Here is a 13429-nt window from a genome sequence, read left to right as displayed (position 1 = left end):
GTAGTCTCAAATAGTTTGAGATCAACAAAAAGAATTTATGTTTCGTGATCACATATTCAAAAAGACCTCCTAAAAAATATTGTTTATACATTTTAACCACTAGAACATTTAAGCTTTTGTCTTTTGCAATAAAAATTAGTCTAAACTACAAGTTTAGTCTTTTAAGATTCATGCCATTTGGATCCAGAGACTATTCTGATAACCTGCAAGTAAGCTCATAACAAGCTAAAGATTGCCTTGGAAACTTGCAGCTTAAATCATTACATGTGGAAGAATCATAAAATAATGCAACATAGAGGCTATTTGGCCCATCAGACCTGTCATGGATAGATTTAACCTTTTAGATATCATTAGGTTTTTAAACCAAGAATTTAGGGCTGCGCTCTCATTAGAGGGATATGACTGGTGGTGGTTTAACCTGGGGGGTGGTCACCGTGCTTCAGGTGAGGTGAGAGAAAGAGGGTCCTTCACGGTAACCTCAGCCAGTGCAAAATGGAACCCACAATGCTGGCCCACATTGTGTTGCAAACCAGCCAAGTGAGCTGAGATCAATTAGTTGTGAGGCAGTGATGCCAACAGTATGGGTTCAATTCCCCACACAGGCTGAAATTTCCACAACGGACCTCACTGTCACTCCCTATCACCCTTACTCCCTCACTTGACTCCACCACTGTCATGCTCACTCCCTCTCCATTTCACTTACCCCATCATAGTCACACTCACTACCTACTTTCACGCTCTCACTCAGGGTCACAGCCACTTCCTCAAAGTCTCTCCCTCTTACTCTCACCATCACAAAACCTTCCTCACAGTCACACTCACTCTTCACTGTCATTCTTCTTTTCCCAAACTCTCCCATCACCTGAGACAGAGTCATTTCTCTCTGATGAGAGAGAGCAGCCCTCTGGTCTGCTAGGACTATGGTGACTTTACCTTTACCAAGAACATATTGCTGAGGCAGTTTCGTGGCTCAATGCTTATGATTTATATGCTTTACTCAGGTACTAATCAAACTTAACGCTGGAGACTGTAACTCATTCTCCTTTGGACTAGGAGAAAAAAGGCAAGCATTATGTAAGATGGAGTGAGGAATACAGTAGAGCAGTGAGATATTTGAGGGTGAGGAAAGAAACTTCCTTCAGCTGTGAATGCAAAATAGGGCTCTTCAGCTGTTAGGCGAGACTGACCCGGAATAACAACCTGATTGTGAACTATGCTGTTTACTCCATTCACCTTTTATTGAAGAAAAAGTGTCTTAACATTCAAATCATCACAAACCACCTACAATCCAAAAAAGATGGATTTCTGCCTGGCTCCATTCACCTTCCCATGGGCAGGAATCCCACACATGTTGATCTCTGGTTTCTAAATGTCGGAGGAAAATGGAGTAGTGTGAACAAAAACTCATGTATTTCTGAACAGATTGAAACACTGATCATTTTGTAGGCAGTACACTGAAGTTCCATCAATAAGCACAAAATTAATCTTTTGATCACACAGAATGCTGTGAGAAGTGATGAAAAATATAGCTTCAGTTATAGGTCACCACAAAATGTTATCGAGACAAGAATATTTTTACATGAACAGTAAAATTCATGGACCATGAGTATTCAGGGAGCTGACACTGCACTTCACGATTTCTGAACACTGGTCGATGTTCTTTTTGACTCTGTAGAAGCTTTCAATGTATTGAGAACGACTGAGTAGCTCCACAAAGTCCTCGTCATGAGTGATCACCAGGAGCTGGAAGTTTCGTTGATTTGAGCGACACTTTATTATTCTGCAAAACAGTGGCATTTTATAAATAAATAAAAGACAGAGGGGCTCATCAGTTAATACATGTTACCTTCCACTACTTCTTCCTTGCAAGGACAGGAAAAGCTCAACTCAGAAGAAGCGGTCTCAAATCTCGGTTGTGTGCACTCAGGTTCGACTGTCTACCTGAGTAGACAATGGACATTAGCATTTCACTGCAGCACTAAGTAACTGCTGCACTGTCTGAGCTGCCACCTTTCATACAGGAGGTCAATGCTGCTCCTGATCCTATTTTCAGATGGATACAAAAGATTCCCAGCCACTATTTCAAAAACAGATTCCAGGCTTCTCACTTGATCTTATCACCAATATCACAAGAACAGGTCAAATGCAAAATTCTGCAGACCTGACATAAAAACAAATTGCTGGCAAAACTCTGTAGGTCTTGCAGCATCGGTGAAGACAGAAGGAGAGTTAACATTTCAGGGTTCTGAAGACCATATTGGATGCCAAAAGATTAACAGGTTGTTATTTGGTCACACCTTGAATATACCTTCCTAGGCTGTCAGGTCCTGCAGTGAGACTTGAATACAGAGTTTCTGGCTCAGAGGTAGGGAAGTTACCCACTGGGCCATGAAACCTGCTCATAAAACAGTCTATCTGACCATTTGTTATCAGTAAAATGTTAGCTTCCAGGTTCGCTACAAAAATCAACACTGCAATTCATTAGTTGGAAAGAAATTTAGGGCGTCCTGAACCCATGGAGGTGCATTCTAAACAGTCATTATTAATTTTTGTTCCGTACTCAGTGAAGATAAATTTTAAGAGTAGAACAGTTTGCATAGCTTTCAGCAAGGGGATGAAGAACAACAACATAATGTAACTGAACTGAAATGTAAACTCAGGACATCTCATTAGTCACTCATAACTTCAATGCAGCTTTTTGGTGGCTGAAACTTGCTGTTCAAAATTTATTTTGCTACTATAGCCATTGTTGCAGAGGCACCACAGTGATTGGCTGGCACCATGGCAACTGATGTGGGTTTCCTTATCTCTGGTACACAATTACCAGCTTTGTACAGAAGCGAGTTATTTATTGAGCAGTTGATGAGGCAGAAGTAGCATTTAGGAGGATGCCTGAATTGTAGGATACATTACAGTCACAAAACCAAAACACACATTGATCAAGATTGCAGAGTAGAGCAAACTAAGTCAGGGAGTAGAATTGAAGGAGGCAAAACCACAATGTGAAAACTGCAGATGGAATTTAATGCAGACCAGCACAAGGAATTGCACAGGGCAAGGAAGAAAAGGCATCACAGCCCACAGATCATGTTCAACACAGCATCGATCTGGATAAGTTCGAGGGATTTCAGACTTGATGCAAAGCACCATTTTCTTTATTCTTTCATGGTACGAGGATGTTGCTGGTAAGGCCAACATTTGTTATCCGTCACTAATTGCCCTTGAACTTAGTAGCTTGCCAGGCCATTTCAGAAGGCAGTTAAGAGTTAGTGGGGAGGCAATGGCCTCATGATATTCTCACTCGACTGTTAATCCAGAGACCCAGGCAATGATGTGGGGACCTGGGTACAAATCCTGCACGTCAGATGGTGGAATTTGAATTCAATAAATATTCGGAATTAAGAATCTAATGATGGCCATGAATCCACGGCCGATTGTTGGAAAAACCAATCTGGTTCACAAATACCCTTTGGAGAAGGAATCTGGCCATCCTGAACTGATCTGGGCTATATGTTACTCCAGACCACACAGCAATGTGGTTAACCTTTCACTGCCCTCTGTAATTAGTAAATGTTAGCCTAGTCTGCGACACCCCGATCCTGTGAATGAATTAAAAAAAAGTTGATGTGGACTGGTGAACTAGATTTTGTTTTTAAAATGACAATCAATGATGATTCCCTGGTCACCATGACTGAGATGGGCCTTGTCTTCTAGGTTTACTCATTGAAATCGCATTTTACAAATGCCATCATAGCATTTAAACCCATGCCCTCAGAGAAATGATGCTGCCCTCTGGATTACTAGTTTAACGACATGACTACTATGCCACCATCTCCCCATTGAAAGCCAATGCAATGTTACTTTTGACAGTTCTATACAGTTGAAGACAGAAGCATTCTAAACATATTGTATGGTATGCTGATTAGACTGCACATCCTGAAGTTAGTGTCCACAATAAGCAGGGAGGACACAATGGAAACACTTAGGTTCTGGAGATAGTTTAGCAAAAGTGTGGCCTCAGTTGTTAAGAAGCCTAATTGAAAGATCAAAGGATATGTGTTTTTCAACCTTCGAGCGGAGGCTTCTCAAGTGATTCATGAAGTTCGTAAGAGGCAACATTTGAAGAACATACTATTTTTTCCACTACTTGATTTCCCGCATTTTGTTCTAGGACCCTCCCATTTGTAATTTCAATGAGCAATACAACAACAAACAATTGCTGTCTCTCATAAAGTTCCAGCTCTTCTGCCACCATGACTGAAAATTTGCCACTTTTACCATTGGCTCATTCCCAAGAGCATGTGACCATTCGCAAGAAGACACTGACAAACACCCCGAAGACTCTAATGACACTGCTACAAAATAAATTTGAAGAACTGCGGTTGCTGGAAATCAAACAAAACCAGGGAATTACTGGGAAACCTCAGCATCTGTGAAGAGAAAGCAGAGTTAACATTTAGGGTCCAGTGACCCTTCTTCAGAACTGGTACCCTCAGTATGTACATATCACATACAATATATGCTAACTAGTCTTCAGTGGCATTTTTAATGGAACAAAATTGTCCTAGGCACTTTCAGAACAGCCACACAAGGTGGTATTGAGAAAGATGATCAGCAGCTTTTCCAAAGAGACAGATTTACAGAGGGAATTTAGAAGAGGAGAGAGCAGGACGAAGACGCAATTCAGTGATCTCAAAGCATTTCAGGGCTAGAAGAAATTACAGCTACCACGAGGAGTGAGACAACAGGCGAATTTGAAGATAATAATATGAAGTACAAACAAATACATGTACCCCACATGCAAAGTTTTCTCACGTCAAAGGTTATATTTGTAAAATTAATTTTAAATTGTGAAGGAACAAGGTGATAAAAGATTCAAACAAAAACAGAAATTGCTGGAGAAACTCAGCAGATCTGGTTGCACCTGTCGAAAGCAAGCAGAATTAACAGAGTTCTGTGACCCTTCTTCAGAACAAGCTAAAATTTCAAACATGAGTTCAGAAGAATGAGTGGGAATCTCTCAGAAATCTTCAAAATTCTAACACAACTAGACAGGGTAGACATAGGAAGGACATTCCTGATGACCAAAGAGTCTAGAACCGGGGGTTATAAGATAAAGGATAGGCGATTTAAGATTGAGATGAGGAAAAGTTTCTTCACAAAGACTGGTGAGCCTGTGGAATTCTCGAACACAGAACGCAATTGAGGCCAACACATGGAATGTTTTCAAGGGGGAATTAGATATAATTCTTAATAAAAAGGGATCAAAGACTATAGGGAGAAAGTAGGACTAGGGTAATGAGATGTATGAAGGGCTTCATTCCTGATGAGGGGCTTTTGCCCAAAACGTTGATTCTCCTGCTCCTCAGATGCTGTCTGACCTGCTGTGCTTTTCTAGCACCACTCTAATCTTGACTCTAATCTCCAGCATCTGCAGTACCCCACCTCCGCCTAGTAAGCTGGATGATCAGCCATGGTCATATTGAAAGGTGGGGCAGACTTGAAGGACCAAATAGCCTACTCCTGTTCCAATTTTCTATGTTTTTACATTGTGGATGAATGACCATGCCTGTTCTAATGCAACTTATGACAAATTCTACCATATATGACCATGGCTCAACTTTAAACTGGCTGTTTATGAATTAATTCAGTGAATGAATGGAAGAATTCTCCCAGTATACTGAGTAGTGGCCACCATCCCTCTCCTCTGATGACAGACACCTTCACAGTTTAGAATTAATGTCAGCAATGCAATATGTTCAGAAGGTACATCTCAAATTGCGGATTAGAAAATATGAGGATAGTGAGACAGCCAATAAAATTGTGCTTAAAAGTCTGAATGACCTTTTGAGGACCTTTAAAATGAGTAATAAAAATGTGTTCAATCTTCTAAATCATAAAAGTACATTCATTAGTATTAGTACAATTGTCGAATATCCTGAATTCAGACTGAATTTTCATTTTGCTTAGGTTAATCTAACCACCAGAGTTTGAAATAAATTGCACAATGCAAGACACCTGCAAAATGAGAAAAATAATACTGCCCATGACCAAAGATGTAATTTGCTGTCAGAGTGCAAATGTGCATCTTGTAAAGAGTTCCTTTTTTATTGAATGATTATTCTTTGTAAACTAGTTTAATTAATTTGGTCAGTTCTGGATGAAACAGCACTGATATAAAATATATCGACCTGATCTGAAGATAAATGGAACCAAACATTGGACACCACACTAGACATGTACTCTTACCAGGATGGGTAGATGGGAAGATACATACTATTTTAAGAATGAAACTAGAAGCAGGAATAGGCCGCTGTTCAACATGATCACAGTCGATTCTCTATCTCAACAGAACATTCCCACTCTATTTCCAGGTCTCTTGATGGCTTTAATATCTACAGATTTATCAATCTCTTTCTTGAACATACTCAGTAACAAGCCCTAATAGCCTTCTCTAGTATTCAATTTCACAAGTTCACTATTGTTTATTATTCATATGTGGCATGGGTGTCACTGGCTGGCCAGCATTTATTGCCCATCTCTATTCCCTTCAGAAGATGATGGTGAGCTGCCTTCTTGAATTGTTGCTGTAGGCTAACCCACAATGCTCTTAGACTGGGAATTCCAGGATTTTGACACAATGAAAGTGAAGGAACAATGATACGTTTCTAAGTTAGGATGGTGAGTGGCTTGGAGGTGAACTTGTGGTTGGTGGTCTTCCCATCCATCTGCTGTCCTTGTCCTTCTCAATGGAAGTGGTCACAGGTTTAGAAGATGCTGTAAAAGGATCTTGGGTGAACTTCTGCAGTGCATCTTGTAGATAGCACAAGCTGCTGTTACTGAGTGTCTGCGATGGAGGGAGTGGATGCTTGTGGATGTGACGTCAATCAAGTAGACTGCTTGGTCCTGGATGGTGTCAAGTTTCTTGAGTGCTGTTAAGGCTGCACTCATCCAGACAAGTGGGAAGTATTCCATTCACTCCTGCCTTGTCCACATGGTGGACAGGCTTTGGGGAGTCAGGTGTGTTACTTAGCTACTAGCCTCTGACTTGTAGCCAGTGTATTGATATGGCATGTCCAGTTGAGCTTCTGGTCATGGTAACCTAAGGATGTTAATAGTGGGGGATTCAGTGATGGCAATACTGTTGAATGTCATGGGGGCGGTGATTATTGGAGATGATTGTTGCCTGACATTTGTGTGGTGCAAAAGTTACTTGCCATTTGTCAGATCTTGTTGCATTTGAACATGGACTGCTTCAATATGAGAAGTCATGAATGGTGCTGAACATTATGCAATTGTTGGCGCCCACTTCTGACCTTATGCTGGACAGAAAGTCATTGATGAAGCAGCTGATGGTTGGGCATAGAATGCTACCCTCAGGAACACCTGCAGAGACACCTAGAGCTGAGATGATTGACCTTCAACAACCACAGTCATCTTTCTATGTGTCAGGTACACCAATGAGCAGAGACTTTATCCTCGGATATCTATTGATTCCAGTTTTGCCTCAATTCCTTGATGCCACACTCAGTTGAATGCAGCTTTGACATCAAGGGCTGTCACTCTCATCTCACTTCTGGTCAATCCAGTTTTATGTCAAGACTTTGTAGTGGTTGATATAACCGAGTGGCTCACTGGACAATTTCAGACAGTAGTTGAGAATCAACCAAATTGTTGTGGGTCTGGCGTCACGTGTAGGCTGGACTAGGTGAGGATAGCAGATTTCGTTCCTTGAAATGAGCCAGATTAGTTTTTCAATGGTTTCATAGCGCTCAGTAGATTCTTAATTCTAGATTTTTAAAAATTGAATTAAAACTTTGGAATTTGAATTCAATAAAAGCCATGATGGGATTCGAAACTAATGTTCGAGAAACCCAGGTGAGTTTCTAGGTTAATAGTCTGGTGTTAGAGGCTGATGGCCTCCCTTTTGAGTGCAGAATTATTTCTTTGTCTCAGTTGTAAATGGCCTACCCCATTTCCCATATCCTGAGACAGTGATCCCTGGTTCTAGACTCCCCAACAAGGGGAAACATCCCCCTCTGCAGCTTGTCTTTTGAGACATTTTATAATTTCATACATTTCCATCAGATCCCTTCTCATTCTTTTACATTCTAGTGAATACAGGGCTGGTTGAACCATCTGTCCTCTTATGAGATTCCTGCTACCCCAGACACCAGCCGAGTGAACCTCTACTGCACTCCCTCTCACTGAAGAAGAATAGCCTCTCATTGGCAGAGTGGCCACAAATGCACACCATACTCCAGGTGTGGTCTCACCATGGCCCTGTACAACTGCAGTAAGGCATCCCTGCTCGGGCACTTGAATCCTCTCGATAACGAGGCCAACATGCAATCCAACTTTCTGATTGCTTACTGCGGATATCTGTCTTTTATTGTGTGGTATTTCAAAGACACCATTACACACGCACATTTCCCAATATAACACCATTTAAATAATACTCTGTATTTCTGTTTTTCGCACTGAAGTGTACGACTTTACATTTATTCATATTATATTGCATCTGACGTGTTTGTTCACACAATCAATTTGTCGAAATCACCTTAAAGCCTCTCAGCATCCTTCTCATGACCTCATTGAGCTTCGTGTCATCAGCAATGTAGGAAATGTTTAATTTTATTCCGTCACCAAGTAATCTCCCTCGTTCATATATATTGTGAATAGCCTCCCTGAATATTATCTTATCAACTAGATAATCCAAGTTTCTTTACAAGCATCCTTCACACGTTACAATCAAACTGGCACAACTTAGTAAGGGGAAATGTGCTCGAATTCAATCTAATCAGCAGCTGTTTGGTAAAAATCTCATTGTAAATCTTGCACGTCAATAATGAATAAACTAGATTAATCTTTGAGAGAAATACATCTTATTATGGATGTACTGGGTCTGAAGAAAGTAAAACATAGCTCCCAAGAGCGATACCTGGACTTCAGAAGTTGAGGAGACATTATACGAACTAGGCCTGTTTTCTCTAGAATTTAGAAGGTTAAAAGGTAATCTGATTGAAATCTTCAAGATATTAACAAGAAAATAAAGAGAAACTATTCCTATCGGCTGGGGATTCTGGAATTAAAGGGCATAGTCTGAGAATTAGCGACAGGCCATTCAGTTGGGCTGTAAGGAAGCATTTCTACACACAAAGGGTGGTAGAGGTTTGGAACTCTCTTTCACAAACAGGAACTGATGCTAGATCAGTTGTTAATTTTAAATCTGAGATAGACTCATTTTTGTTAAACAAACGTATCAAGGGATTAGGGCCAAAGGCAGTTATATAAAGTTAGGCCACAGATCAGCCGTGATCGCAGTGAATGGTGGAACTGGCTTGAGGGGCTGAATGGCCTGCTCCTGTTCTTATGCAAGGGGAATAAGCTGCTTCTGAATATCCCTGAAAGATGTCAGGAGCGTAGATGAAGTGAATGATCCATGTGGCTACAAATCTGCCGAAGATCTTTGCATCATCAGAAATAAATAGCTAGTTAGGGGAAGTGATTAAATCCTCCCATTTTGGAAATAGGCTTTGCCTGGAACTTGTGTGATGTGAGAACAGAAAACTGCCTGAGAAACTCAGCAGGTCTGGCTGTATCTGTACAGACAGAAACAACTTAATGCTTCAAGTCTAACGACTCTTCTTCAGAACTCTAATTCTGAAGAAACCATTGGACTCAATGGTTAACTTTGTTCGTCTCTCCACACATCTGATCGATTTCTCCAGTACTTTTCTGTTTTTATTTCACATTCCCAGCCTCCAGTGTTTTGCTTTCACTTGTCAGATGTGGGTTGGTCTCAATTGGGGCGTTTAGATCCAGCTCTGGGGTACCACAGTTTGGAAAAGATGTGAGAGAAAGAGAGTTTAGAAAGTCCCAGTGATCAACAACCTCAGTTGCACAGAAAGACTGGAGGAGCTTAGACAAGAGTACATTGAGATGAAGATTTTATCAATATACTCAGATCATGAGGAGTCTGGACAGAGCAGAAAGGCAAAAGCTGTTCACATTGATAAAAGGATCAAGAATGAGGGAGCACAGATTTAAGGTAATGAACAAAACAAGCAATAGAACATAGAAAGAACATAGAACATAGAACAATACAGCACAGTCCAGGCCCTTCGGCCCACGAGGTTGTGCCGAACATTTGTCCTAGCTTATGCATCCATCCATGAACCTATCCAATTGCCGCTTAAAGGTCACCAATGATTCTGACTCTGCCACTCCCACAGGCAGCGCATTCCATGCCCCCACCACTCTCTGGGTAAAGAACCTACCCCCTGACATCCCCCCTATACCTTCCACCCTTCACCTTAAATTTATGTCCCCTTGTAACACTCTGTTGTACCCGGGGAAAAAAAGTTTCTGACTGTCTACTCTATCTATTCCTCTGATCATCTTATAAGCCTCTATCAAGTCACCCCTCATGCTTCGCTGTTCCAATGAGAAAAGGTCTAGCACTCTCAACCTATCCTCGTACGACCTATTCTCCATTCCAGGCAACATCCTGGTAAATCTTCTCTGCACCCTCTCCAAAGCTTCTACATCTTTCCTAAAGTGAGGCGACCAGAACTGCACACAGTACTCCAAATAAAAACACTAAGAGAGACTTCTTCATATAGCCAATGCACTGCCTGAAATTGTGGTGGAGATAAGCTCAACTGAGGTACTCAAATGGGAATTTGATTAGAAACATAGAAAATCTCTGCAGGAGTAGGCCATTCGGCCCTTTCAGCCTGCACTGCTATTCAATATGATTATGGCTGATCAGGCAATCTCAGTGTCCCATTCCTTTTGTCTCCCCACACCCCTTGATCCCTGTAGCTGCAAGGGCCACGTCCAGCTTCCTTCTGGACATATCTAATGAACTGGCCCCAACAGCTTCCTGTGGGAGAGAATTCCACAGGTCCACAACTCAGAGTGAAGAAACTCTTCCTCATTGCAGTTCTGAATGGCTTAGCCCTCATTCTGAGACTACGATTATGATAAATGGATAGAGTTGGGGAGGGAGATGCTCACTTGGAGAGTTTGCAAATATAGCAATCCAAATGGCCTTCTGCTGTGCTGGAAGAATGCTGTGATCTTGAATGGGTGAGATGAAGGACGCCAGCTTAAGAGGCATCAGAATTGCTGTGCTGGGAGGGCACTATGACATAGATGAGGGTTTTCAGCAGCGGACAGACCGGGGTATGATAGTGAATGATGCTGTGAAAGTGGAATTGGGCAGCCTCAGTGCAATAAAACAGGGCAAGCAATCGAAATCTCAGTACAGGGTCACCGTCTGGTTTAACCTGACAGTGCCCAGGGGAAGGGATAGAATTGCTGGCAAGGGTATTGTCCGACATTCTAAGATAATGACACTCATCTTATCAACGATTAGTCAGAGGAAATTGCAGTTCACCCAAAATTGGATGTCTGGTAAGCAACCTGAGAAGGTAGAGATAATGGGGGACTGTAAGAGTGGTTTCGAAGACTGGTTCACATGAAATTTGAAAATAAAAAAAAGATGTAAACATCCAAACTGAAAGTGTCAGTTTTGGCTCAGTGGTCCTGCTTCTGAACCCAAAGATCTTGGGTTCAAGTCTCATGTTAGAACTTTCAGCACACAATCTCAAAAGACACTTCAGTGGAGTCCTGGGCAATGTGGCTGAGTACTGGGTGATGCAGTTACACATTTAATCAGCATGTGGAAGGAAAGATAATGAATTGACGAAGTGATATGCAAGTTCAAGATGATACAGAGTGCCTCATGTCCCTGCAAATTAAATTTTTCCAAGAGGTCACAGAATTTGGTAAACTTACTCGACCAGGGCGTGAGCCAAGGATTCAATGTTCTCTCGGTCTAAGTTTGTGGTTGGTTCATCCAGTGCAAGGATTCCACAATTCAGGCAGAAGGTCTCAGCCAGAGCCAGACGGATAATGAGTGAAGCAAGGACCTGAAACGGCGTATGACAAGAGATCATTAAATAGACCAGCACAGAGATGATGGGCTGAACAGTTTCCTACGAATGCCTTTAACTATCTGATTTGGTGCAAAACTATCAGCAATTTACATTAAACTTGTACTACTGGATAAACTAATCTTACAATGATATTAATGAATACGTAACGCCATTAGTAAGTCAGAAAATAGGAACATAAGAACAGGAGCAGACCATTCAGCCCTTCAAGCCTATTCCACTATTTAATGACATCATGGCTGATCTGTTGGTCTAACTGCATATATCTGCCTTTGGCTTATATCCCTCAATACCTTTGCTAAAGAAAAAGAAAAAAATCTCAGATTTACAATTCAGATTTGAAGATCCAGCTTCCATTGCCATTTGTGGAAGAGAGTTCCAAACACATACCATCCTGGAGAAACCCAGTAGATATGATAGTATCTACAGACAGAGAAAAAGAGCTAATGTTCTGAACCAGTCTAACTCTTTGGAAGATTCTTCTTTCAACCTTCCATCATCTGTAGTATTTTACTTTTGCATTATTAGTTGGGGTTGAAGTAGCTTGTGTTTTTGAAAGATTTACTGTCTAGTCTCTACAATGAAGTAACCACCATATGGATGTTAGTTGTGGGTTACTGGGTACTCACATTGGAATTCCCTTACTTGCTTCACTGTGTCTCTCTACAGCTGATGGACTGCAGTGATTTAAGGTGCCAACTCAACAACACCTTCTCTAGGGCAATTAGGGATGAGCAATAAATATTGGGATGCTCACATCCCAAGAAACATTTTTAAAATGACTGTAAGTGAGACACTATGGTATCAAATCCTACTCAACACTTTTCTCTCAGCTTGATTGGGTATAAACACTGGCATGAACCTGTTGGCCAGGGTGCTTTACACACTTTACAATATCTATTAACTACTTAATCAAAATTAACTTCAGCAAGGTGATTGCGACAAGAAATGAATATTTCACCTTCGTTTATTTCTCGTTTTTTTAAGCATTTTGATTCTAATAATTACAATAAGCAACTTAACACTTCATTAAGCTAGTTTTCTGAACACTTTTAATTCATTCCTTGTTAATGGTGTCAATCCAGTTATTAGAGCAATGCCATTATCAGTTTGACACATTATATTCAGCCCTAAATCTCTATTCTGTAGAACTTGTAGCAATACATGGCTGTTGTAGCTTCAGCCAATTTGATCTGAACGTACCTTCAGCAAAACAGACAAGAATAGAAACTGAAAATCTGAACAGCAATTTTGTTAACTTCAAACTAAAGTTTAATTATTAAATAAGAAATACAGCACAGGAAACATAGCAATAAGTGAGTCCGTCACTTTAATAAATTTCTGTATTCTTGCTTCTCAAAGGAAGTATTTGAGAAATGCCAGTCTGGGTTTAAAAGAAGCTAAATATTGGCCTGTTAACCCCTGGTTTCTGGGGAGTTTAAAAACAATTCTTTCTGGGGAATGAG

The 13429-nt window shown here is 40.9% G+C and overlaps 1 protein-coding gene across 4 annotated transcripts in view; it reads right to left on the bottom strand.

Annotated features, from left to right (window-relative positions):
* Positions 1-1219: 1219 nt before the first annotated feature.
* The window catches only part of rad50 (RAD50 homolog, double strand break repair protein), a 152783-nt gene continuing 140573 nt past the window's right edge, over positions 1220-13429 (bottom strand). For all 4 annotated transcript variants that reach the window (XM_087995185.1, XM_087995186.1, XM_087995187.1 and 1 more), the window contains 2 exons: positions 11806-11939; positions 1220-1780 (listed from right to left, as the gene is read on the bottom strand). In XM_087995185.1, the coding sequence (XP_087851311.1) occupies positions 1594-1780; positions 11806-11939 (321 nt within the window). In that variant the 3' untranslated portion in view covers positions 1220-1593. The remainder of the gene's footprint in view (positions 1781-11805; positions 11940-13429) is intronic.

This window comes from Chiloscyllium plagiosum, unplaced genomic scaffold (genome assembly GCF_037043375.1).
Source record: "Chiloscyllium plagiosum isolate Xiang-an unplaced genomic scaffold, Cpla_swu_hap1 HiC_scaffold_16, whole genome shotgun sequence".
NCBI classification, from domain to species: Eukaryota; Metazoa; Chordata; class Chondrichthyes; order Orectolobiformes; family Hemiscylliidae; genus Chiloscyllium; species Chiloscyllium plagiosum.
Note: the sequence above shows the minus strand (reverse complement) of the source record. Positions and strands in the feature narration are given on the sequence as shown.